Here is a 25942-nt window from a genome sequence, read left to right on the forward strand (position 1 = left end):
CATGGCAACACATAACCAGCAAGGTTTTGAGGTTTCAGATAATGTATATAATCGTGGCACATAAGAAGTACTCAAAATGTAGTTATGTTCATGATGCTATTGGCCAAGTCAAATTAGGGGAAGCTGGAGTTTCGGACCAGGACCTGCCCCTAGTCAGTCTGTGAGCTGCAGCCTGGGACAAAGGAGAAGACGATTTTAAAGGGGCTTTCCTTGAAACATGTCTCTACAGGCTTCCTCCTGGAGCTGGGAAGAGGCAAGAGAGTGAAACAGGGCTCTTAGGCAAACTGTAGAAGCACACCAGATTTCTTAATGCCAGGCGAACATCCAAAAGATCAAAGGATACAGGACCGATGGAGCAAATATTGATTTATTACCTTAAAGTTGTAGGCATTTATGAAATAAGAGAAGGTGCAGTGGGAGTCCAAGGCTAACCACTGCCCGAGGTTAGCCCAGCACCCTGGCGCTGTGGGATCCGATGCCTCCGCAGAAGCAGAGGAGGAGCACCCCTCCATTTAGATAGCAAGATTCCTGCAGAGAGGACAACTGCTCCAGCCCTAAGTCAAGTTCCCTCTACCTGCCCCACCTCCAGCTCTGCCTCCCATTCAGCTAATGCCCACGTTCAGCAACCCAACGAGCCGCTTCCACGTGGCGATGTGGTTCTCCCCTGGCACGTGCCCTGGTCAGCCACCCTGACAGAAGAGGCCGAGGGAGACTTCTGCCAGCTCGCCTTGGCTGTGCTGACCTCTGGACCCGGCCCCTGGGGGGTTTTGGGCTTGGCTTCCTCTTGCCCTGGGGGCCTGGGGACAACACTCTGGCTCTCTTCTTGGTACCAGGCCTTTGAGACGCCTTCCTGCTGCTTGTGGGAGAAGCTGGCTCCTTGGAGGGGCCTTTCTGAGACGATGCCCGCTCTGGGCTGGAGGCTAAAGTTGCATTGGAGAATTTTCTAGCAGCTTTCTCCGACTGCTCCTTTAGTAAGTCCAAGACTGTCTCTGGGAAACAAACATTTATTTAGTGAGAAACAGAAATCCTGGCAAGTAACCCTAAGGGAAACACCACGCAGGATACCCACAACTATAGGAGGGTTCTTTCATATGAATTCTTTTCAGGAGCCCCTGGCTGGCTTAGTGTCATATAAATTCTTTTCAGGAGCCCCTGGTTGGCTTAGTGGTAGAGTATGTGACTCTATCGGGGTTATAAGTTCAAGCCCCATGACTGGCCTTGACCTAAATATACTGCTTTTAATAAGTTCACTCCAGTGATCCATGGCTCTGGAATAGTTACTCTCCCTCCTCTATCAGCCCTTGCTGAATGCCCACCCTGCCTCTGCCCCCTCTAGGAGTCCCTCCGTCCCCTTGGCATCCTTCTCTACCAGAACCTCAGTGTTAGATTTATTTCTCCATTTGCCTGCACTACATTTAACTCTGGGCTCCTCCAGGTCAGGTTCACTGTGGTAGCCCCAGGGATTAGCACAGTGACTGCTACAAACTCAGGGACTGAATGAATAGTGCCCGACAAACTGATGGACGGACAGAGAACTACAGCAGAAGCACATGTATACACTCGGCAATGCGGAGACGTAGAGACCGAGCCACAGTCACAGTCCCCATCCAGAGCAGAAGCCCTCGGCGGGAAACAGACCTCCCACCCTGGGAGGACTGCAAGCGTGTTTGCAGAGGGCACCGTGCCAGCGCCTCAAGGCCAGGGCCTGAGCCCGGGACAGAGACAGACTCACGGGCGAGCGGCCTGAACGGGACACGCTTGCTCTTGGTTTGCACCGGCACTGGCTTGTACTTGCACTTGCCAGGAGGTGCTCGCCTGAAAACAGACAGAGAAAAGTGAGGACACGAGATTCTGAGGACGGGACCAGGAAGCCCAGGTCATACATTTGCAAGATTTGGATTCAGCACTCCTTTAGCCAGGGGGTTGGGAGAAATGGAGTAGGAAACAGGAGGAGAAAGAACAGGGACATGGCAGGCTCTTGGGACAGAGTATAGTGAGGGGTCAGGGGCACAGACATGGTGACTAAATTAGGTTCAAACTCTGGGGAGCACGGGCAAGTAAACCTTGCTGAGCATCACTTTCCACATAGATAAAATAGAAAGAGTAACAGTACCCATCCTTGCAGGACTAAATAAGAGCTGTGTGGGGCGCATGGCTGGCTCAGGCAAGGGACCAAGTCTTGATTTCAGCTCAGGTCACGATCTCAGGGTCCTGGGATCGAGCCCCGCATCAGGCTCCTGCTCATCCAGGAGTCAGCTCCAGGATTCTCTTGCTCCCTCTCCCTCTGCCCCTCCCCCAAACACATGCAGGCATGCATGCTCTCTCCCCTCAAATAGATGAATAAATCTTAAATAAAAATAAGAGCTGTGTACTTGGCATATCGTAAGAGACTGATCAGTCATTTGCAAAATTATTTTTTAAAAATTTTAAAAAATGACACTCAGCACAGGGCCCAACACGTAACGAGTGCCCCCACAGATGATGATCACAGTGAGGATGATGATGTCGGTGATGGGGGGAGTCCCTTTAAAGAGAATCCCATCAAGAACTCACGGCACAGCCCCCGGGGACTGCCAGCCTCTGCCTATTAGAATAAGAACTCCGTAACTGCATCTTCTGAAATAAAACAGCCCCTGGAGACAAGGAGCACTCGCGACTCAGAGCAGACATGGAACCTTCCGGCCAGTCCCCACTGCCTCCTCCTCTGCCTCCCTTGCTCCAGCTCCGTCTCTCCCTGCTGTCACCCTCATCCCAGGTGGGGGGAAAAAAAAAGTAATTTTCTTTATTTAACAGACACTCATCTAGTGCTTCGGCGTCCCATGAATGCTTCATACATCTAACTCACCGAAACCTCATGATAACCCTAGAATCCCCATTTTACAGGGGGAAACTGAGTCATACAAAGATTTCAAAACAGGTGCAAGGTCACACAGCTAGTTGGTAGCAAAGTCAACTTTTAAGCCCAGGTTCCAGGGTCTGTAACTCTCAAGGAGGGTAAGAAGAAAGGATGGAAGGAAGGGGGAAAAAAAGTCACACGGAAATGAATCATTTGCTCCTCAAAATGTGTCGTAGGTGCATTCAGAGCCAGCCAGGCCGTGTGCGTGCGTACACAGAACAGTGCGTACACAGTACACAGACTCTGGAGAAGCTTTGCAGGTCCGTCCGGCTCCACATGATGACCGCCGAAGAGAAGGAGAGATGCTGAAATGACTCTGCTCCTCGATGTCCCTGTCTTGGACCCCCTCTTGCTAGCTGCCCCTCAGGTGATTAAGTTCACTTGGCCAAGCTCGGCTAGCCTGTCCCCTGGGGGTTCTGTGAGCCTGAAAGGAGACCCCACCGGCTCGGCACCCAGCACAGTGCCTGGCACACGGCGACAACTTGATGAAAGAAAGAAAAGTGAAAAAAAAAAAAGGGAAAGAAAGGTGAGCCCGTAGGCATGTCTTCCACGTGGACAGGCTGTAGCTGTTTTATGGCTGCTCTTAGGAGAGAACGGAGCCAAACCAGGAAACTGCCAAAGGGCAGACAAAGTAATTCACACAGGAAACCTCTGAGGGGAAAGAGCACACTGTCTGCCGCCTAAGGCGCCTGAACTGGGTGCTGGGTTGGCTGTCCCCGAAGCTTGGGAGATATGCAGATGGGGGGGGGTGTAAGCCAGCCCAGTCCCTAAGTCGCCCCCTAGCAATCCCGCAGGTGCCATTCGGAGAGCGCCTCAGGCCCAGCCTCAGGGACAGAGCTTCTTCCAGGAACCCCCGAGAACACGGAAACAGAGAGCCTACTGCCCCAGGGAGCAGCACCAGGCCAGGCCCCTGAGCCTTGACCCACACGCAGCAGCGCCCAATGGCTGAATGTTGTCTGAACATTGCCCCCCCTCCCGCCACAGGACCAGTGTAACCGCCCAGGGAACTCTGTCTTCAAGCTGATTTTGGGGGGAGACTTGCTTGCTTTGGGGCAGAATCCAGAGATAAATCCACACACTGCCCCAGGCCCTCGGGCTGGATCCGCTGCATCTCCCTCCCAGGAGAGTGAGGACCCCACCCTCGACACCCTCACTGATGGGAAGCTGTCCTGTGGCTGTTGTCTGGGCAGTTGGTTAGCCTCTGAGAGAGGCTGGCAGAAGAGCAGAAGTCAACGGTGTGGAACCCACCAACTGAGTTAATATTGCCACAGAATTCCAGCAAGGGTCGGAATGAGACACTAAGAAACCAGTTTAAGGTATTTGCCTAGACCCTCCTACACTGTTGGTGGGAATGCAGGCTGGTGCAGCCACTCTGGAAAACAGCATGGAGGGTCCTCAAGCAGTCGAAAATAGAGCTACCCTGTGACCCAGCAATCGTACTATTGGGTATTTACCCCAAAGATACAAATGTGGTGATCCGAAGGGGCACGTGCACCCGAATGTTTATAGCAGCAATGTCCACAATAGCCAAACTATGGAAAGAGCCCAGACGTCCATCAATAGATAAATGGATATAGAAGATGTGGTATATATACACAATGGAATATTACCCAGCCATCAAAAAAAATGAAATCTTGCCATCTGTAACAACGTGGATGGAACTAGAGGGTATTATACTGAGGGAAATAAGTCAATCATGGAAAGACAATTATCATATGATCTCACTCACATGTGGAATCTAAGAAACAAAACAGGAGCACCACGGGAAGGGATGGAAAAATAAAACAAGAAGAAATCAGACAAGAAGACAAACTTTAAGAGACTCTTAACGCTAGGAAACAAACTGAGGGTTACTGGAGGGGAGGTGGGAGGGGGATGGGGTAACTGAGTGGTGGGCATTAAGGAGGGCACATGATGTGATGAGCACTGGTATTATGTAAAACTGATGAATCACTGAACTCTACCTCTGAAACTAATAATATACTATATGTTAATTAATTGAATTTAAATTTAAAATGTTCAAAACATTTAAAATATATTAAAAAATAAATAAATTCTCCCAGATTGGGCCAGTAGGCTCCCTTCAAAATTTGCACCTACAGAAGAAAATAATCACAATAATATTAAAAATAAATACATAGGGGCGCCTGGGTGGCTCAGTGGGTTGGGCTGCTGCCTTCGGCCCGGGTCATGATCTCAGGGTCCTGGGATCGAGCCCCGCATAGGGCTCTCTGCTCCGCAGGGAGCCTGCTTCCCTCTCTCTCTCTCTCTGCCTGCCTCTCTGCCTACTTGTGATCTCTGTCAAATAAATAAATAAAATCTTTAAAAATAAAATAAAATAAAATAAAAATAAATGCATAAATAAGATATTTGCCCAGGACCTTGAGATCTCAACCAAATCCAGGGGAGGTAGTTAGAACTTTACACCCATTGTCAGATGATCCCAGACAGAAGTTTTCAGAAGCACATTAAAAAACAAAAATAAACAGGATCCACGGGTCTAAACCAGTCATCCAAGAATGGTTCAAGATCCTCATTTCCCACCACAAGAGACCATTTCCCAAATTTTTCATAATTCCTAGACACATTGCCCTGTACATTTGCCCAATCTGCTTTTTATCTAAAGTGAAGATTTGCTTCATTGATCATTTCTGGTAATTCCTGGGGAGTCCGGACTATTTTCACGGTCTACCATGAAGATAAGGGCTGATACGGATGCACCTAAGAAGGAAATGAGACCAAAGCTCACCTCGATGGGTCAACAAATTTGTAAATCGATCCTTGCGGAGCGTAGGCGCTGGGGTAGGCGGTGGCCAGGAAGTAGAGCTCCCCTGAGGAAACAGGGACAGGCCATCAGTAGGACGGCGGAGACACAGAGCTGGATGCACAGAAAACCCTCGACACGGGGTTAGAGCCCTGAAATGCCGCAGGAAGGGAGTCCCAGGAAGAGAACCCCAGAACCCCGACTGACAGCTCGGCCCTTCCTGGGACTGTGAGCTCCTTAAGGAGAAAGCCCTTCTCTGACCCCCAAAGACTAGCTCAGAGTGCACCCCAACAGACACTGGGAATAGACCCAACAGACCCAACTTTGCCTTAAGGAATCTCCATTTCCTCCCCTACCTCTTGACTACTACTAAGGATTCTCTGAGAAACCCTGAAATAGCCGTTGACAGGTTCAGGACCTTTTATCTGTCACTTTCTGTTGCCCCCTCTTGAGTCCACTGGCACCAGCCCCCACTGCCCCCTCCCGCTCGCTTCCCCCTCCAGCAGCACCTTCCTTCCTCAGTCCTTGGGTCCCTCATTTCCCCTGACCCCCCCCCCAATTCTTCAGACAGTCCTCCTGGCCTTCTCCACACCTTTCAGAAATCACCTCTACCCATGGTCGAGCCCCAGCTCCTCCCACTTCCCCCCGTTTGAACACTCTCTGCTCACGGTCACTACCTCATTCCACCTCTTCTCCTGGTTACCTGCGAGGGACAGGAAAGGATGGGTTGACGAGCCCCACTTCCAAGCTGGAGCCTTCTGACTTTGAATCCTGACAACACCAGCTGCTAGCTGTGTTGTCTCAGGCAACCTCTCAACTTGTGTAACCCTCACATTATTAATTCATCTGTCAAATGGGGCTAATAATCCTCACGTGATTATTAGGGATTAAATCAGAAAGTGATGGGGCACCTGGGTGGCTCAGTCAGTTAAGCACCCGACTCTTGGTCTCGGCTGCTTAGGTCGTGATCTCAGGGTCCTGAGATGGAGCCTCACACAGGCCTCCGCACTCAGCCGGGGGTCTACTTGAGGATTCTCTCTCTCCCTCTCCCTCTGCTTCTCAACCCCCCCAAATAAATAAATAAATCGTTTTAAAAATTTTTAAAAATTATGATCAGCATTACTCTTACCTTCTTACCTCTTCACGCCCTAATACTTAGGCCACTGCACTGAACTGAGCTCCACTTGTTGTATGCTCTCCCTCAACCTCATGGAAGTAAATGTCTACTAAACTGTTCATTGGAAAAGCCTAGAACTTCAGACAGCTTGGAGTGATTCCTACAACCTTCTTCCTTAAATTAGTGGAGGACAGTGACCCGTGTTTGTCCCATGCCAAATGTGAGGCCTCTGGTCTTCAGGGAGCCCCCACGCACAGTCTCCTAATAAACTCTGGATTTGGGGTCCTCACCAACTATATCGTCACCTTGCCCTGTAAGGAGTCTGAGACATTAGGATGCACCCCACCCTAGAGCCGGTTTGCCTCGTCTGATTGGAAAGCCCAGGCACTGTCCATTTGATAAAAAGAGGGGTCTACCGGGGTACCTGGGTGGCTCAGTGGGTTGAAGCCTCTGCCTTCCGCTCAGGTCATGATCCCAGGGTCCTGGGATGGGGCCCCGAATTGGGCTCTCTGCTTAGCAGGGAGCTTGCTTCCTCCTCTCTCTCTGCCTGCCTCTCTGCCTACTTGTGATCTCTGCCTGTCAAATAAATAAATAAAATCTTTAAAAAAAAAAAGAAAAAGAGGGGTCTACCAAGCGTCTGCATGTCCATGGGGTGACATCATGGAGGAGCCCCTCGAGACCATGCAAAGAATTCCTGCTCTAATTGAAAACCCCACACTGTGGCGTAGTCCCTCCACAACACCAGTTTATGTGAATTACATGGCCTAAACATGCCATAGACTTCCCATTGTATTTTTAGGGGAAAACAATGCTAGAAGTGAATTTCATCTGTCATGTCCAACTGACAATTTTAAAAATATTATTTGAGGACCCAAAACGACTACCCCAAAAATCTGTAACATGCCATGCCAAACAAAACGCACGCGACGGAAACTTAGTGCAAGCATTAGTACTTGGACCAGCCCTCTTGAGAATGTGACTGACCTTCAGAAATCCAACCCATCAGGACCCACCCAGCAAGGGGCGGCCCCACCTCCTGCCCTGCCCTCCGCAGTCACTTCTTTATGCTGGCTGTCATCTAGAAAAACCTGGAAGTACACCGCAGTACTGGAGGTTCAACCAAAAAGGACATGTCTACAGCGTGGTGAGTGATAACAAAATAATGAAATACTCAGATCTAAAAATATGTCCTTAAGTGGGGAAGACTGGGACATGAGCAGAAAATGTGAATTACTTCACACAAACACACCAGATCAAGCAACGTGGGAAGAAAATAACTTGCCTCAGGACACCTGGGTGGCTCAGTTGGTTAAGCATCTGTCTTCAACTCAGGTCATGATCCCAGGGTCCTAGGATCGAGCCCTACCTTGGGGGAAATCCCTGCTCAGTGGGGAGCCTGCTTCTCCCTCTCCCTCTCCCTCTGCCCCTCTCCTGCTTATGCGCTCTCTCTCTCTCTCTCTCTCTCAAATAAATATATAAAATCTTTAAAAGAAAAAAGAAAAGAACTCGTCTTGAAAACAGCCTTCCTCACTTTAGGGCCATTTTGGGCAGTCTGGCTTGGGAACAACACCCTGGCAGGTCCACTTGATAAAATTCAGCCAAGCACACTCAGTCTTGTTGGCCAGACGAACTGACTGGAATTTAAAAGCTGCCCGTTTTCTCTGGTGAGAAGCCGACAGGCACAGTAAACCAAACCACCCAAGCCAAGGTTTCCGAGGCCTTCTGAGAAGGAGCAAGCGGCAGAAGACAGCAGCCCAGGATCCCCAGGGAAGACCTACCTCCGGAGCTCCAGCAAGCTCCAGCCACCTGAGGGCCCCAGCCTGGAGGGGCTCTGGCAGGACAGACACCCACCCACCCACCCTCACCCACCCATATCCCCCCCCCCCCCCGGGCCTCGGGCTTTCCCGTCAGCCTCCTTCCGCGGAGCACCGTCATGCCAGCCTGTGGTGTCTCTCCTTTTTCATATGTTTGGACTTCCAGTTTGGAACTCACTCGGACTTTCTCTATTGAGAATGCTTGAATTCTCTCGAATATCCTCCGTTCCTCTAAAACATTCATCTCAAACGATAAGCTAGGAAGAGGTCCAAGAGCTGACTGGATTTCCGTATGTCTGGCTCAAGTGAAGGTCTGGCACAGTCACCCCATGACTCAGAACGGAAAGAAGCCCCTAAGGAAACTAAGGAAACTTCCAAGGCTTTGGTTGACCCTCACAGAGAAGCCCAGGTCTGGAAGGGGCCCTGAGAGACCCTGTCGCTCTCTTCCGAGACCCCAAGCAGGGCTAGATGCAGTGCCAAATACCAAAGAGATCACAAGCCCTGTCCTCCTCACACACACACACACACAAAGTATCTTTCAAAATGTAACCAACTTAAGTAAAGCTGAAATTAAAAATCCATTTTCTGATTACAGAATTTGAGGCAATTTAGCAGAGCAGAGTCTCTGTCTGTCTCGCGTGCGCGCGCGCACACACACACACACACACACACACACGCTTTGCTTTGCTGATGCCCTTAATAAACACCTCCTCTGTCTAGCAAATAGCCTCCCACTGAGCTGTCTACCCTTTAAACAGAGATCTCTCGGGGAAGAAATTCTCCCTGGCTCCCACCCAGCACTGGCCTCACAGACTCCGGCAGGATAAGGAAAGGCCCGGTGAGGGGCTGATCACCAGAGGCGCTCCCTCCCAGGCAGCACCAAGATGGTAAACACCAGCGTCCACCACATCTGCCCCACTACTGGCCCTACCCACGTTTCTGTGATCGCAGATCAGAATCCAGTCAGGGACGAGAACATGAATCTCCTTCACGGTCAAAAGACCAAAAGACCAAACTATAGACCTTGATTTGCTCCACACAGTGAGGTATGGGCCTCGGTCAAGAAGGGGTAGGTTGGCATATTCCGTCTGTTGCCTCAATGGCCAATACGCATAATCATTACATCATGAGGATGCTGTAATTATTAAATAACATAAAAAATGTAAAGTGCTTAGAACAGTATCCAGGACATTCTAAAAGCTGACTACAGGGCCCCTGGGAGACTCAGTCAGTTAGGCATCCAACTCTTGATTTTGGCTCCATGATCTCAGGGTTGTGAGATCGGTCCCGAATTAGGACTCTGTGCTGAGTGTGGAACCTGCTTAAGATTCTCTCTCTCTCATCTCTCCCTCTGCCCCTCCGCACTATACATTTTCCCTCTCTCTTAAAAAAAAAATTAGGGGCGCCTGGGTGGCTCAGTGGGTTAAAGCCTCTGCCTTCGGCTCAGGTCATGATCCCAGGGTCCTGGAATCGAGCCCCACATTGGGCTCTCTGCTCAGCAGGGAGCCTACTTCCTCCTCTCTCTCTGCTTACTTGTAATCTCTGTCTGTCAAATAAATAAATAAAATCTTTAAAAAAAAATTAAATGGTAGTAAAAAATAGGTGTAGTTGTTATTTAAATAACAATAGTAAGAATAATTATTATGCAAATGTTAGTTCACAATGCCTGAGATGATTTAAGTTCCAAAAAGCAGAAACAGCATAACCCTGGACATTTGTTACCTGCTTCGTCTTCAGCAAAAGAGATGATAAATTTGCTGTAGGTGCTGATCAGCCCTGGGAAGGCACAGGACGCAGTGTTGCCGAGGCAAATGTCCCGTTTCTTCCATTTCTTGGTTTTCCTATCTTCCTGCAAAGCCATAAGTCGACTAGATGAAAAATAAAACCTTTATTATAGGAATCCATATTTTCACCCTTCAGGAAATTCTTCCTCCTTCCCTAGGAGAGCAACACCTAGCCTCTCCCAGGAATCAAATAGCTGCTTCAGAGATACCTGGGTCACCCGCTGTGCCCAGCTGGAGCAGCTCATCTTCTACCATAAGAGGAGTCTGGGGCCCCGAGAAGGTTGCACCGCTACAAAAAACTAATGCAATTTCTATGAGTTTGTGACCTTTGGCTATGTCTTCAACGGCTACGCCTCAGTTCCCTCATCTGTAAAGTGAATTTACCGCGGACCAAAGTTGCAAAGTTTAAGTAAGATAATATATGTGAATAACTCCCCGGGGTGCCTGGGACACAGTAAGGACCCCAAAACTGGCAGTTGCTTTTGTTATTATGTCTATGTAGTCATCTGTCTGACCTAAAAGCAGGTTTTTTGTTGTTGTTTTTTTTTAAGATTTTATTTATTTATTTGACAGGCAGAGATCACAAGTAGGCAGAGAGGCAGGCAGAGAGAGAGGAGGAAGCAGGCTCCCTGCTGAGCAGAGAGACCGATGCAGGGCTGGATCCCAGGACTCTGGGATCATGACCTGAGCTGAAGGCAGAGGCTTTAACCCACTGAGCCACCCAGGCGCCCCTAAAGCAGGTTTTTAGAATAAAAAGAAAAGGAAGGTGGGTCAACTAGGGTGTCACATGAAACTCTTTTTTTCACTTGAAACATTTTATAGATTCAGAGATGCTCAATCCCAGTGATTCTGGTGCATTGGCTTTGACTGAGAATCACTGACTATCAACCAAGTGATACGTAAGGAGATGGTGGGAACTGTGGGAAAAACAAAGAACCATTAAATCCCAAAGACCTGACAAGTGATGATAAAGGAACTGACCAATTACTGGCTGTTCCCCGTCTCTGGAACTGTATTGCAGTATGAAAATACTACTGTCCTTTCTGACGAAGATGGGGTCATTTTACCCTCACACCTTAAACCGTCAAAAACCTAGATAATATAGAGTGACAATTTTTAAAGATTTTATTTATTTATTTGACAGAGAGAGATCACAAGTAGGCATGGAGGCAGGCAGAGAGAGAGAGAGGAGGAAGCAGGCTCCCTGCTGAGCAGAGAGCCCGATGTGGGACTTGATCCCAGGACCCTGAGATCATGACCTGAGCCGAAGGCAGCGGCTTAACCCACTGAGCCACCCAGGCGCCCCAAGAGTGACAATTTTTAAAAGACACTGGAAATCAGCCAATGAAGGACTACATTTCCTAACACATGGGAAACAAACAAGGTAAATCCTAAAAGCTTCCCAGCTTACTACCTTAAGTAAGTTTCCAGCCAAGGAAGGAAAACACAGGCAGAACCAGGAGACTCCTTAAACTGAAAAGATAGGGCTGAGAGTCCAGGAAGACCTATGCTATGGAGGAAGAGTCTGCAGGACAGACTTTGGAGAGAAGAGAAGGGGTGCAGAGAATAAGCCCCAGAGAGCTGCAAAGTGTCTCCCTTGAGTATCCATCACTGCACCTAACAGCACATACATGTGAGGGAACACCTAAATCAGGGGAAAGAATTAGAAAGGAAAATACTTGGCACTTACTCAGGGTCAGGCATAGTGTTTTAAGGATGATTCACAGAGCATTGGGAAGAGTTTCTAGCAAAGTCCTGCTTCAGTATTATCTAAACAAGAAGAAAAACAGAGGATGGGGAAACAAAAACTATTTGAAAAAAATTACAGCCAAGATTTTTCCAGATTTGATGTAAGCTATAAACTCACAAATCCAATTAGTGCAACCAAATCCAAGCACAAAAAATACGACAAAAACTACACCAACACATATCATAATGAAATTCCACAAAACCAATTATAAAATCTCAAAAGTGGCCAGAGAAAACCTGACATGATAGATACGGAGGAACAAATATAAGGATGACAGCAGATTTCTCATTGCAACTAAGGCCAAGCAGAAGATAATGGACAATATTTTTAAAGAATTAAAGAAAGAGTATGTCAACATAGACTTTTATATTTAGTGAAAATATTTTTCAAAAAGGAAGGGGGAAAAAAAGACAGCAAAAAGCAGAAAGAATTCATCACCAATGAATCCATTTTTCAAAAAATAGTAAAGGAAGTCCTTCAAGCATTAAAAAAAAATGGCATCCCCAGAAGGAAATATGCACAGAGTAATGAGAAGTATTAAAAATGGAAACTATAGGGGCGCCTGGGTGGCTCAGTGGTTTGAGCCGCTGCCTTCGGCTCAGGTCATGATCTCAGGGTCCTGGGATCGAGCCCCGCATCGGGCTCTCTGCTCAGCGGGGAACCAGATTCTCCCTCTCTCTCTCTGCCTGCCTCTCTGCCTACCTGTGATCTGTCTGTCAAATAAATAAATAAATAATCTTTAAAAAAAAAAGGAAACTATATTTGTTTCTTACAACCACTGTAACATATCACCACAACCTGGTGGCTTAAAACAACCCACAGTTATTCTCTCACAGTTTTGGAGGCCAACATCCTGAAATGGTTTCCACTGGGTCAAAATCAAGGTGTTGGCAGGGCTGTGCTCCCTTCAGAGGCTCTAGAAGAGAATCAATTTCCTTGCCTCTTCCAGCTTCCAATGGTTGTCCTCATGTCTTGACTCATGGGCTCACCACACCGCTTCTGTTGTTAGCCTGACTTCTATCTCTTCTGTCTTCAAATTTCCCTCTACCTCCTTCCTCCAACCACATTTGTGAGTATATTTAGGACCCACCTAGATAATCCAGTGTAATCTCCCAAATCAAACACCGTCTCTTTGTGACCACAATCAAACGAAATTATAAATCAACAGCACAAAGACCTCAGGAAAACGGAGATATTTGGAAACTAACACACTTTAAACCAACTTGTGAGAAGGTATGTCAAAGCAAAATTAGAAAATATTTTTAACTGAATGAAAATGAAAACACAATATATCAAACTTTATGGGATCCCATTAAAGCAGGACTTGAGGAGAAATTCAGAACACTAAACTTATGTATTAGAAAAATACTTATAAACTTATGTATTAGGAAAAAAATGACAGTCTCGAGGCACCTGTGTGGCTCAGCTGCTTGGGCATCCAACTCTTGCTTTCAGCTCAGGTCATGATCTTATAAGTTGTGGGATCAAAGCCCTGTGTAGGGCTTCTCGCTCAGCAGGGAATCTGCTTAAAAGATTCTCTTCCTCTGCCCCTTGCTCACTCTCTGTCTCTCTAAAATAAATAAATCTTTATATAAAAAAAAAAAAAGTAAGGAAAAGATGACAGTCTCAACTCAGTGACCATAGTTTCCATCCTGAAGTGGCATCATGTTATTTGAATATGGACTTGGATTAGCTGTAAATGTATATTGCAAACTCTAGGCAACCACTGAAAAAGAAAAAAAAAAAAGTATAACTGACATGCTAAAAAGGGGAAGAAAATGGAATTACATAGATTGCTCAGTTAAATCCACAAAAGGCAGAAAAAGAGTGGAAGACAAAAATAGAATAAAGGATAAAGGCAACAAACAGAAAGCAGTAAAAAATATGGTAGATATTAATCCTGTTATGTCCATAACTATGTGGAATGTTAATGGTCTAAATGCACCAGTTAGCAGACAGGAGAAATAATGGGGGCACCTACGTGGCTCAGTTGGTTAAGGCTTGACTCTTGATTTTGTCTCAGATCATGATCTCACAGTCCTGAGCCCCAAGTCACAGCATGGAGGCTGCTTGCCCCCTCTCCCTCTTCTCCCTCCCCTGCTTTCTCTCTCAATATCTCTCAAATAAATGAAAAAATAGTACATTTTTTAACCTTTTTTAAAAAGATTTTATTTATTTACTGGACAGAGACAGAGAGAGATCACAAGTAGGCAGAGAGGCAGGCACAGAGAAAGGAGGAAGCAGACTCCCTGCTGAGCAGAGAGCCAGATGCTGGCCTTGATCCCTCGACCCTGGGATCATGACCCGAGCCAAAAGCAGAGGCTTAACCCACTGAGCCACCCAGGCACGATGAATAAATAAAATCTTTAACAAAAAAAGAAGACCAAAGAAATCACCAGACGAGACACAACTATACATTTTCTATAAGAAAACTTTAGGCCTTGATGACTTCACCTAGAAGAAACATATAAAGAAGAAATAAAATCTATTTTAACAAAATCTTCTGGACAACTGAAGAGGAGGAGACACTCTCCAGCTCATTCTAATAAACCCTGCATTATCCTGACGCCAAAATCTGGCAAAGATATTCCAAGAAAGAAATCCCTTTCGTGAACACAGATGCAAAATTTTCCAACAACCTGTTAGCAAATCCAATCCAACAATATATTAAAAGGAAAATACATCATGACCAAATGGTATTTATTCCAGAAATGCAAGCCTGCTTCAATGATTTAAAAAAAAAAAGCAATCAATATAATTCACTATATTAAAAACTAAAAATGAGAAAACCACATGATTCTCTCACAAGATGCAAAGATGCATTTGCATCTTGCATTTTGCATTTGTATTTGCAAAACATCCAGACTTACTACAAATTCTCAGAGAACTAGGAATGGAAGGAAAACTCCTTCACCTAATAGATGGCACGTGGAAGTACCTACAACTGACATCATACTCACTGGTAAAAACGGAAACCTAACCAACATTGTACTGAAGTTTAAGAAGAAGCATTAAGTCAAGAGACTAATAATAAAAGCCTTGCAATTCAGGAAAAGAAAAAGCAAAAGTATCTATATTCATAGACAAAATTATCTTCTTCATAGAAAATCCAACAGAATCTACACAAACACACAGGCCAATTGAGCTAATAAGAGTTTGACAAGGGGCACCCAGGTGGCTCAGTCGTTAAGTGTCTGCCTTCGGCTCAACTCATGATCCCAGGATCCTGGGATCAAGCCCCACATTGGGCTCCCTGCTCAGCAGGAAGTCTGCTTCTCCCTTTCCCCCTCCCCCTGCTTGTGTTCCCTCTCTCATTGTCTCTCTCTGTCAAATAAATAAATAAAATCTTAAAAAAAAAAGTTTGACAAGATTGCTGGACACAAGCTATACACACACACACACACACACACACACACCACTTAAATATATATGAATATATAATAAATATATAATAAATGCGTAGTAAAAAACTGGAAATAGCCAAAACAGGAGACTACATGAATAATTGGTGTTATATTCATGCACTTGAATATTACAAAGCAATAAAAGAGAGAAGCTGATACATGTGACAACAGAGATGAATCTCACTGATGTTACTGAAAGAAACCATGCGTGTACAAAAAAAGAATGCATACACACGATTTCATTTATATTAAATTCCAGAAGCAAAATTAACGTGATAGGAGTGGTTACCTCTGGCCGACGTGTGTGTGTGTGTGTGTGTGTGTGTGAGAGAGAGAGAGAGAGAGAAAGGGGTGGTACGGACAGGCAACAGGCAAGAAGGAACCTTCCAGAGTGATGGAAATGTTCTGCATCTTAACATAGTTACAAGTGTATATATTAAAACTTTATCCAGCTGTGCTCTTAGAGATGTCTCACCACATGTAGTTTGTATCTCAATAAAAATGCTGAAATAAAAGAAATGAAAGAAGATACCAATCCTTTCTTACCCACTCATGAAGTCCCCAAAGATGTAGAGGCCATTGAGATTTGGGGATTCACACCCACGGTAGACGTATCCTCCAGTGACCGACTTCCCCACTGCATGACCATAAGCATAGATTGGCAGAATGTCACCTGTCCATGAACAAAAAGAGTGTCACAACTAAAGGCTGAGACCTTCAGGTGCCTGGGTGGCTTAGTTGGTTAAGCAACCAACTCTTGATTTCAGCTCAGGCTATGATCTCGGGGTCCTGAGATCAAGCCCCTGTCGGACTCCACTGAACACGGAGCCTATCTGGGAGTCCTTCTCCCTCTCCTGCTCTCTCCCCCCAACCCTGCTCATGCACACACACACACACTTTCTCTCTCTCTTAAAAAAAAAAAAAAAAATTTAGAGCTTCAGTGAGGAAGATGGGGATTTTAAATGCAGTTGCCTGATTGAGTGGAAAATGCTTTCTCTCTTGGTCTTTGGAAGGGCAGGCAGCCAAGAGAATTATGCTTATTTTTCTCAACACACCAACCACAATATTTGTGAGCTTCCTCTTTGACTGGTCTCTGGAAGCCGAGAGGAAGCCAAAGACTCCCCCACCTGTGAGGCAGTGACCTGAGAACCCACACACCTATGTGTATCCCCTGGGCTGACATGGCAGATACTCAGGTTAAGGATCTGAAAACCTTATAAGGGTCTCTAAGACTCCTTTGCAACTTATCGGGGTCAAAAAAGATTTGGCACCACTGATTAAAAAAAAAAACGCCTGAAAAGCACATCTTGATGGACTGTACCACCAGCTTGCATATGGAAGACCATCTCAGTGGGCTGGGCAAAATGGGAATAAGTGAAAAACAGAGCCACCAACTTTCCTCTGCTGCTTTTTCTCAAATTAGCCTAAAAACCCTGTGGGTAACTAATCTAAAACAGAGATTCCTCAGTCAATCCCAGTCCTCGAACCCAGCTGAGACCTGAATGCATCAGGTCATCAAGCACTAACCCAACGTGCTCCCGGTGCCTGTGAACGGAGAGCCAACCTGGAAGCTCAACCCCACAGGCCATAAACAAAGACCCCCGAGTGACCTGCAGGGCAGAACTCCCAGGTCATACTCCCCACCTCCACCTCCAAACCTCTCAGTCCACTCCAGAAATCACCCAGCGAACTTCTGACTTACCCAAAGAGGCATTGTGACAAAGCTTCCTGTCGTAACACTCAAACCCTTCCTTGACCCTCCAGCCGTAGTTCCCGCCTTTCACAATGATGTCAACTTCTTCAAACCTATTTTGTCCCACGTCCCCACAAAACATCCGGCCTCGGCCCCGGCGTGTGACGGGGTCCCCTCGGTCCACGGCACAGCGCCACATGTTTCTGACCCCGTAGGCATACACGGCAGGGTGGGCCCCTGGCTCGGCCACAAAAGGATTGTCCGGGGGCACTCGGTAAGGTCTGCCGTCTGAGCCTGCCCTGTTCACGTCGATCCGTAACACCTTCCCCAGCAGGGAGCTTCTGAAAGAAAGAGGGCCGGGGAACAGGCACAGGATAAACACGCAGAAATGGATGGCCGGATCATTGGCGAGTTTTATTTGTTCTGTTTTCAAAGCCTCCTCTCACTGTTTTCCAGAGCAGCTGCACTATTTTGCATTTCCACCAACAGTATACGACGTTTTCTGCATCTTCAGCAACATGTGCTGTCTTTTTGTGTTTGGGGTTTTTTTGGGGGGTGGGAGATAAAGAGCCATCCTAATGGATGGGAGTGACATCTCACTGTAGTTTTGATGTACACTTCCCTGATGAGGACTGACACTTTCCATACCTCTGTTGGACATTAGTTAACCAGATGAGTAGGTTCTGGAGATCTGCTGTACGTCTGTCCCTATAATTAACAATACTATATTTACATCTACAATTTTTGTTGATGCTTAAATTTTTTTAAGAGGGTAGAATTCATGTTAAGTGTTCAAAATTTAAAACTAAATAAAATAATAAAATAAAAAATAAAATAAAATAGCACCAGACCAGAGACTGCCCAGGAGGACCTACTGATAGTCAACGCCAAACAACTACTAAGAATCACATGGGAACACAGGGTTTTTTAAAGATATACACACGTGTATACAAGATCTATACATAAAGTCATGTCTGTACCAGACAGATAGATAGATTGACTTATGCAAAATGTTAAGACTTGGGTTGCTCAGTCATTAAGCATCTGCCCTGGGCTCAGGTCATGACCCCAGGATCCTGGGATGGAGCCCCACATAGGGCTCCCTGCTCAGCGGGAGGCCTGCTTCTCCCTTTCTCACTCCCCCTGCTTGTGTTCCTTCTCTCACTGTCTCTCCCTCTCTCTCTGTCATATAAAATCTTAAAAAACAACAACAACAACAAATGTTAAGACTTGCCACATTTTGGCTCAAGGAGAACCAGAAGGTATAAGTCTGATGGGATCCTGGCCCATACAACCCAGTGCAAGCTCCAATTTTTAAAATGTTTTCGATGAGATGGTTTCTCTCAGGTTGGGTTTAACGCTATGAATTTTTTTTTTTTTCCCCATATGAAACACTCATGAGTGTGCCCATTATCCTTGCAGCGAGGCCATGCTTATCTTTTCTGGAGCGTTCTGGTTCTGGTATATGTGCTGCCAAGTGGGCACTAACACTATGAATTTTTAAAAGGAGTTGGTTTATTCTTCCTCACAGAGCACTGTGGTCACAGAAAGGACAGCGCTTTCAAGAGGCTCTGCCTCTGGGCCTCAGTTTCCTCATTTGTAAAACAGGCTAGAGAAAGACAACCTCGCAGTTGTGGTTGTAAGGGCTAAATGAGTTACCTTGCCTGTAGCAGGTGACTCAAATCCCAACAGTAGGCATCTGACAAATGTTAGCTCTTGATGATTTTTTTTTAAAGATTTCTTCATTTATTTGAGGGGGGCAGGGATGGAGGGAGAGAGACAAGCAGACTCCCCACCTGAGCCGAAATCAAGAGTCAGCCACTTAACCAACTGAGCCACCCGGACACCCCCATCAGCTCTTGACTACTTTAACTTCAATATTTTATTATCAGGGATAACAGCATTCAAGTGCTTATTGTTACAAAGGACATCAGGATCATGGGCTTTTATTTAGGTCGGCCCAGACTCACCTGGACTCTCGCACCAGCTTGTCTGAGTTTGAATTTTGGTTCTGTCACTCACTTGCTGTGTGACCTTAGGCAAGCTACTTTACTCCTCTGAGCCTCTATCTTCCCATCAGTGAAATGACTATCATAATACCTACACTTCATAAGAGTCCTCCCTTCCATTGTATTTCTTTTTTTTTTTTTTTTTTTAAAGATTTTATTTATTTATTTGACAGAGAGAGATCACAAGTAGGCAGAGAGAGAGAGGAGGAGGAAGCAGGCTTCCTGCTGAGCAGAGAGCCCGATGCGGGACTCGATCCCAGGACGCTGAGATCATGACCTGAGCCGAAGGCAGCGGCTTAACCCACTGAGCCACCCAGGCGCCCCCTTTCCATTGTATTTCTGAAGCGACTCCCATACTAGGCACTATTTGAGGTGGTGGGGACACATCAATTAACAAATGGATAAAAATCCCTGCCCTCTTGGGATGTTAGAATTATGTTCTTGGGGCACCTGGGGGCCCAGTCAGTTAAGCATCCAACTCTTGGTTTTGGCTCAGAGAGTGAGATCGAGCTCCACGCCAGACGCTATGGTCAGCATGGAGTCGGCCGGAGTTTCTCTCTCCCTCTGTCCCTCCCACTCTGTCTCCCTTGCTCTCAAATAAATAAACAGAATTACATTCTTCAATACACACAAGGTATTCAAAACAGTACCTGACACACAGTAAGCATTCAACATATATCGCGCATTAACTATCCTCTCACATGTGCCCAGGGCCTAGCACAGAGCCCGGAGCGTGGCACGCAATAACATCCCTGAGTTGAACTGAAATGCGTTAAGATCTTGGTGAGGTAAATACTGTCACGCGAGTACATACTGAGCACTCTGAATTCGTGTCCCCATAGCACTCTGAGAGTTACACTGAGCATCTACAGTATTACTTTCCAGAATACACTGGGCCTGAAATTCACAGGACAGGAAACCAAATGTTTCTCCCACGTGCCTCAACAGAGGGGGCTACGTCTTGCCCTACATGATTTGGGTTTGACGCTCCGGAGATTCCATCTCAGCAAAAACATCCCAAGGGCTCACCCTAAAGGGACAGGAGCCCAGATCCACCCATCTTACTTGTTCTGAGCATTTCCAAACTTGCCAAAGGGATCCCCAGCCTGTCCTCCGTCCCCAGTGAAAATGTACATGTAGCCATCCACGCCAAAAAGAAGTTGTCCGCCATTATGATTTGAGGCTGGTTCTTCTATCTCCAAGATGACTCTGGAAGGAAAAGAAACTGTGCATTGGGTTTTGATATGAGTCAAAACTGCATCCTTTTCAGACACCCAGAAATGACTGGCCCAAGTCCGCCAAGACCTGCTTCAGAGTTTCCAAGAATCACAAAGCTTGGGGCACTAAGACTCCCCTTGTTCCCCAGTATGACTCCTTCATGGATTGTTTTTCTTTCCTGTCATGATTTCATGAGCTGTAGACACAGCCAGGGTAACAATCACCCTTCTCTGGGCCTTACCCTCTTGCTTTACCAGAACTCTTAATCCCTTCCTTTGGGCAAACGGCAGGAGTTAATCTGTCAGTTAGGTGTCCCATTTTAATCCCCCAACCTCGCTGTTTGGGACAAGAGACACAAGGCAGAAAGAACAAGAAGGAAAAAAGACAGACTGGTAGGGTGGCAAGACCACGAGCTTGGAGTGACAGAATTAAGTCCTTCATCAAACCACGCATCTAGGGCTCTATGGCTTTGTGACACAGATAACATCCATGTTCAAGTCAAAGGGCCTGGAATTCAATGACCACACAATAATCAGAGGCCACTATTACATCTAATACACTGATATTATCTATAATCATTTCTCAAACCCTTGTGGCTGCAAGTCTGCCATCTCCCTACTGATGACTCCTTGGTTAGTGTTATAAACTAGTGTCTCTAAAACCGGAAACGGGTCCCTTTATCATCTCAGAGGACGCACTGGCATTATTTTGGAGCGCAGTACAGAGTTGCCCATTCTCGTGGGCATGTCTCACCTTTCTGATCTGGGGTCAGCTTTGTTGGGATCAGCCCGAGAAACCTTCATCTCACTAATTCGGATCTTTTCTACCTTCTTCTTGCCCAGACATGAATAATAAATATAGAACTTGCGGTTGCGGCGAAATCTGGGATGAAAAGCCAACCCCAAGAAGCCTCTCTCATCCCCTATCCAGGGAGTAGTCAACACGATCTTCTTGAGGTCCAAGAAGGGTTGTTCCAGGCGGCTCCCATCAGGCAGGTAGACCCATACCACGCCCACCTGCTCGGCCACAAAGAAGCGATGGGTGCCGTCCCCAGCGTGGACCATGGAGACCGGGTTCTTCAGCCCATTGGCCACCTCGGTCAGGCAGAGCTGCAGGCAGCCCTGCTGGTCCTCGGCCACCACACCCAGGTTGCGGTTGAGATGGTCATTCCTCAGGACATTAGGGAAGCAATAGTCCTCGTCAGGAAGGTTGAGGAGGTGGCAGAAATGGGCACCATCCTTTTCATGTGAGCCCTGCAGGTGACGGTCATTGGTCAGTAGGGAGATGGCAGAGTGACAGCTGGAATGGAATGCGGAGCAGTAGTCAGAGCAGAGGCCAGGAAGGTTCCGGAGGGGCGTCCGAGGGTTCTCAGCATCGTAGAGATGAGCGGCATAGGGCGAGCACTCCTAGGAAGAAAAAGGAAGCTAGACTGGTAGTCAGACTGGCCACGGTGGGGCTGGTCGCAGTGTTTGAGCACACAGGAGGAAAACGGTCTAGGAAAGAATCAGGATTCTGGAGTTTCTATGAGCAACGACTGGAAAAGCTCTTTTCGGGGACCCCAATTTTCTGGCCAATTAGTGCTCCTGGAAGGCAAAAAGAGGGAGTAATCTCTCATGTTCACCATACCTTCTTTAGCATTTTAACTTCGTTCTTGACACTATAAAGTTTTAGTAAGTGATGACTTTTTTTTTTTTTTAAAGAGTTCTAATTTCGGGCCGCCTGGGTGAAGCACTGGTTAAGTGTCTGCCTTGGGCTCAGGTCAGGATCCCAGTGTCCTGGGATCCAGCCCCACATCAGCTCCCTGCTGGGAAGGGGTCTGCCCCACACCCATCCCCCTCAGGTTCAGGAACGCTCATATAAATAAATAAAATCTTTTAAAAAGAGAGATTTCCCTACCGTTCCCTTTATTATAAATGCTGCATCTATAAGACTTTATTTCTTTTTTTTTTTTTTTTTAATTTATTCATTTGAGAGAGAGCGCGCGAGAGACATAGCACAAGCAGGGGGGAAGTGAGAAGCAGACTCCCTGCTGAGCTGGGAACCCGGATGCAGGGCTTGACCCCAGGACCTGGAGATCCATGACCCAGGCCAAAGGCAGACGCCCAACCATCTGAGATGCCCAGGTGCCGCAAGACTTCTTTATCCAAATCTGAAGCAATGTGGCAAAAGTTTCACATTTGTTAAATCTGGGTATTGGATACACAGTGTTAAGTATTTAATTTTTTGTGCTTTTCTATATGTTTGAAATAGTTTATGATTCAAAACAAAATCACCAAACTAGACATGTAATGTATCACTCCCAGAGATTAGGCATCTAGTCATTTCTTCACTGACTTATAAAACTATTTAAGTGCTTCCTGTATACAAAGCGCCACGCTGGGAGTTACACAAATTTGAGGCATGGCTATGGGGCCACAGAGCTCTTTACACAGACACACACAGGACCCGCGTGCCAAGTACCTGTTCCTCAGGGCTCCCTACACTACGACATTCTTTTAGGAGGAAAATAGATTATTGTGGGCAGACAACCAACTCCCGAGAGTAATGAAAGTCAGGCAATTGGGTATAAGTAATAAAGGCCATTTTTACAGGGTGCATTTTGGGGTCTCAGACAGAGCCCACTGGCTCAAGAGCCCCCTTTCTGATCACTGACCCCTCTCCCAGCAGTCACGAGGGGCACCATCCCCGCCTACCTGGGTCCCCTGCCACCTAACAAGGGAAGAGCTGAATTTCTCAGATGTGCCCAAGTTCCCTGTTCACTCTTCAGTCCTGATGCGAGGTTGCAGAGCAAGCTCCTAGCTATTAGAAAAAAGGGAAGAAAGAATCCTTCTAGAAGATTCAGTGTCTCTCCTTGGATGGCCTGTTTCGGTTCAGGGAACCTGTCCGAGCGGCTGACAGGAAGCAAAATAAACTGGTCTGAGTCTCACCCCACTGGCCTGTCCACTTTGGAGGAGTGGAAAGAAGACGGGGGACAGACATTGGGACGAGCTCCAGGGAACAGAGGGGGCCGTGGAAATATAGCCAGCATGGCACATGCTTAGGCAGAAATTTAGTCCGCAGAATTGCTTCGACTCAATTATCTTAGGACAGCATTTCTCTATTTAAGGAAAGTAAAGCCCAGAAGAGTTTCCCCTGTGGTGTCAGACTCTGTTCTCTGCAGGGAGGACAGGGAAGGGGGCAAGATGCACCGAGGCTGTTCTAACGGGATGCACACTTGGCCCGGTCCGAAAACCATGAAGTGAATGTATTGGTGCTGTTGGGACTCTGTCTTGGTGAAATATGATCCAAAGGGCAGAAGACTCAGAGCCTGAGCCTCTAGATTTGTGCCTCAGCACGGTCTGACCTTCCACAAGTTCTTTAAAACTCCGGACTCCTTGGGGCCCCTGGGTGGCTCAGTGGGTTAAGCCCCTGCCTTGGACGCAGGTCATGATCTCAGGGTCTTGGGATCAAGCCCTGCAGTGGGCTGGCTCCCTGCTCAGCGGGGAGCCTGCTTCTCACCCACCCCCCTCCGCCCTGCCTACTTGTGATCTCTGTCAAATAAATAAATAAAATCCTTAAAAAAACAAACAAACTCCGGATTCCTTAACAGTAAAATCAGAATCCTAACAACTTCCTGCAGAATCACTGCTGGGAATACACTCCGTGTTCGGGGGAAGAAAGAGCAGGGGGTTTGAGACCTTAAATAAATAGATTCATGTACATTATTCCGATTCCTCAGATCCCTCCAACAGGAGAGTCGCTGAATTTGACTTTCAGAAACTTCTCCCAGTAGGGAAAGCCGGGGGGAGGGGAGCCCTGGGGAGGGTGGAGACATTCACTAGGGGGCATCTCGGAAACGAACCATCTTGGTGTAGCTCAGAAGAGCCCAGCTTCGGCCCCCCATGGTTATCCCGGAGTTAATTCTCCTCTTCCCCGCTGAGGGGTGGTGCCTGAGGTAGGAGGGTACAGCCCCAGATGCCACCCTGGTGGCTGGCTCCTGCGGCGCGATCTGCGGGGTGCCCTGCCCATAGGGAGAGGGGGCGGCCAGTGCGCTCGGAGCGGTGGCGGCGGGAGGGCCCAGCGGATGCGCGGACGGGCTCAGCCGGGTCCCAGACCACAGGTCTGCCTGGCCTCCCCGCCTCTTCGCCCCCACCACCTCGGGAGCGCACCCCTTCCCATGGCAGCCTTTCTCAGCGGCCCTCCTCTAGGGCGACTCTCCCCTGCACCCTGAACCCCTCTTCCCAGAGTTCGGTGATGGGGGATGCCTGCCAGGGATGTGGCTTTTGGCCCTTGGAGAGCCTGCAGGAGCAGAACCTTTGTGAGTCACTGTCTCCCAGCGGCTTGAAGCCCTGTCAGCCCAGCTCCAGAATGCCGGGAAGAGCCCCCGGACTCCGCCACCACCATCATCACACCAGAGAGACCCCCCTGGCACAAATGGGTCCCAGCAGGTGCCACACTCCCTCCAAGGCCTCGGTAACCACCGCGGCTGGGCACTGCGCCCCGCTCCCAGGGCAGTGCAGGGGGAACTCAAGGCAACGCTGCCCGGAGAGCTCCATGGGGGACACCCATCTCCGCCTTCGGGGTGAGAAAGCCCAAGGACCAGCGGACCCCAGGGGGAGACCTCTGGTCTCCAGGTGGAAACCAAACCCAGCACCCCCTCGCTTCCGTGTGCCCATCCAGAGACCCGAGCTCTACGGTGAGGCAGCTGCCAGGAGAGCTTTCTAAAGGGCCGGTGGCCAAGGAGCTCCCCCACCCCCCTCGCCCCAGGACCCACGCCACCAAGCCCAGCACCCGCACTTTGCCAAGCTGGCTCCCTCACTACCGAACAGGGTTTCACTCAGGCCTACCTGGCAGAGGATGTCCTTAATATAGCCCCCACACAGCTCATGGCCCCTGAGGTCAAAGTAATCCATGATGTCCCTGTACCGAGCAGCGAGGCGGCGGTCTTTGTGCTGGTCACAGCAGCCGAAAGACTCGTAGTCTGAGCAAAACTCGAGGTGCACCGGGGGCTGGAAGGGGGGCCCATAATCCAGGCACTGGGGGTGTCCCTGCAGCAAGCCCATCTGGCCCAACCAGAATGTGAGGCAGAGGTGGAAGATGCCAGAAGAAGTAGGGAGTCTGAGGGCCCAGCTGCTCAGAGCACCCCCAGGAGTGGATGTCCTCAGCATTTTGGGCTCTGGAAGACTGGCTGCCCGCTCAGGTTGGCTCCCCTGCTGTGCTCTAGTTCCCTCCCTCCCCAACCCTGCACTCTCTACCCCCAGGGTGTTTTCTTCCTTCCTTCTATCCCCGCCCCCAAGGAGTTCCCTGAGGTGGTTTGTGAGCAGTGCCCCTTCAGCGGTGTGGGTAGCCAGGTGCCTCCTATGAAAACAGTGAGAGGTGTCCCTGTCCCCTCCAATCCCGCCTAAACATGAAGCTGGTCCAAGTTCTGACCCTTACTGCCGAGTCATTGGGGTGCATGGCTTCTTAGGAAAAGGTTCGGTGGTATCAATGGCAGGTCTGCTGGGATTCACGAAA

The 25942-nt window shown here is 47.9% G+C and overlaps 1 protein-coding gene across 1 annotated transcript; it reads right to left on the reverse strand.

The window, feature by feature from the left end:
* Positions 1 to 351: 351 nt before the first annotated feature.
* On the reverse strand, positions 352 to 25672 carry HHIPL2 (HHIP like 2). The gene is made up of 9 exons (XM_082701779.1): positions 25276 to 25672; positions 21203 to 21855; positions 20297 to 20440; positions 17232 to 17563; positions 16076 to 16202; positions 10314 to 10459; positions 5646 to 5727; positions 1733 to 1815; positions 352 to 989 (listed from the first exon to the last, which is right to left on the reverse strand). Exons 1-9 carry the CDS (start codon positions 25594 to 25596, stop codon positions 607 to 609), a joined length of 2271 nt encoding a protein of 756 aa, XP_082557905.1. The 5' UTR covers positions 25597 to 25672; the 3' UTR covers positions 352 to 606.
* Positions 25673 to 25942: the final 270 nt, after the last annotated feature.

Source organism: Mustela nivalis, assembly GCF_964662115.1.
Source record: "Mustela nivalis genome assembly, chromosome: 16".
Taxonomy (NCBI): domain Eukaryota; kingdom Metazoa; phylum Chordata; class Mammalia; order Carnivora; family Mustelidae; genus Mustela; species Mustela nivalis.

What these genes read in the sequence shown, in the direction of transcription:
- HHIPL2 (XM_082701779.1), bottom strand. Translation starts at nt 25,596, where the DNA reads ATGCTGAGGACATCCACTCCTGGGGGTGCTCTGAGCAGCTGGGCCCTC. An exon ending in GCTGACCCCAGATCAGAAAG is followed by an intron (nt 20,441 to 21,202) that starts GTGAGACATGCC and finishes TTTTCCTTCCAG; the next exon opens with AGTCATCTTGGAGATAGAAG. An exon ending in TTTGGAAATGCTCAGAACAA is followed by an intron (nt 17,564 to 20,296) that starts GTAAGATGGGTG and finishes TCTTTCTTTCAG; the next exon opens with AAGCTCCCTGCTGGGGAAGG.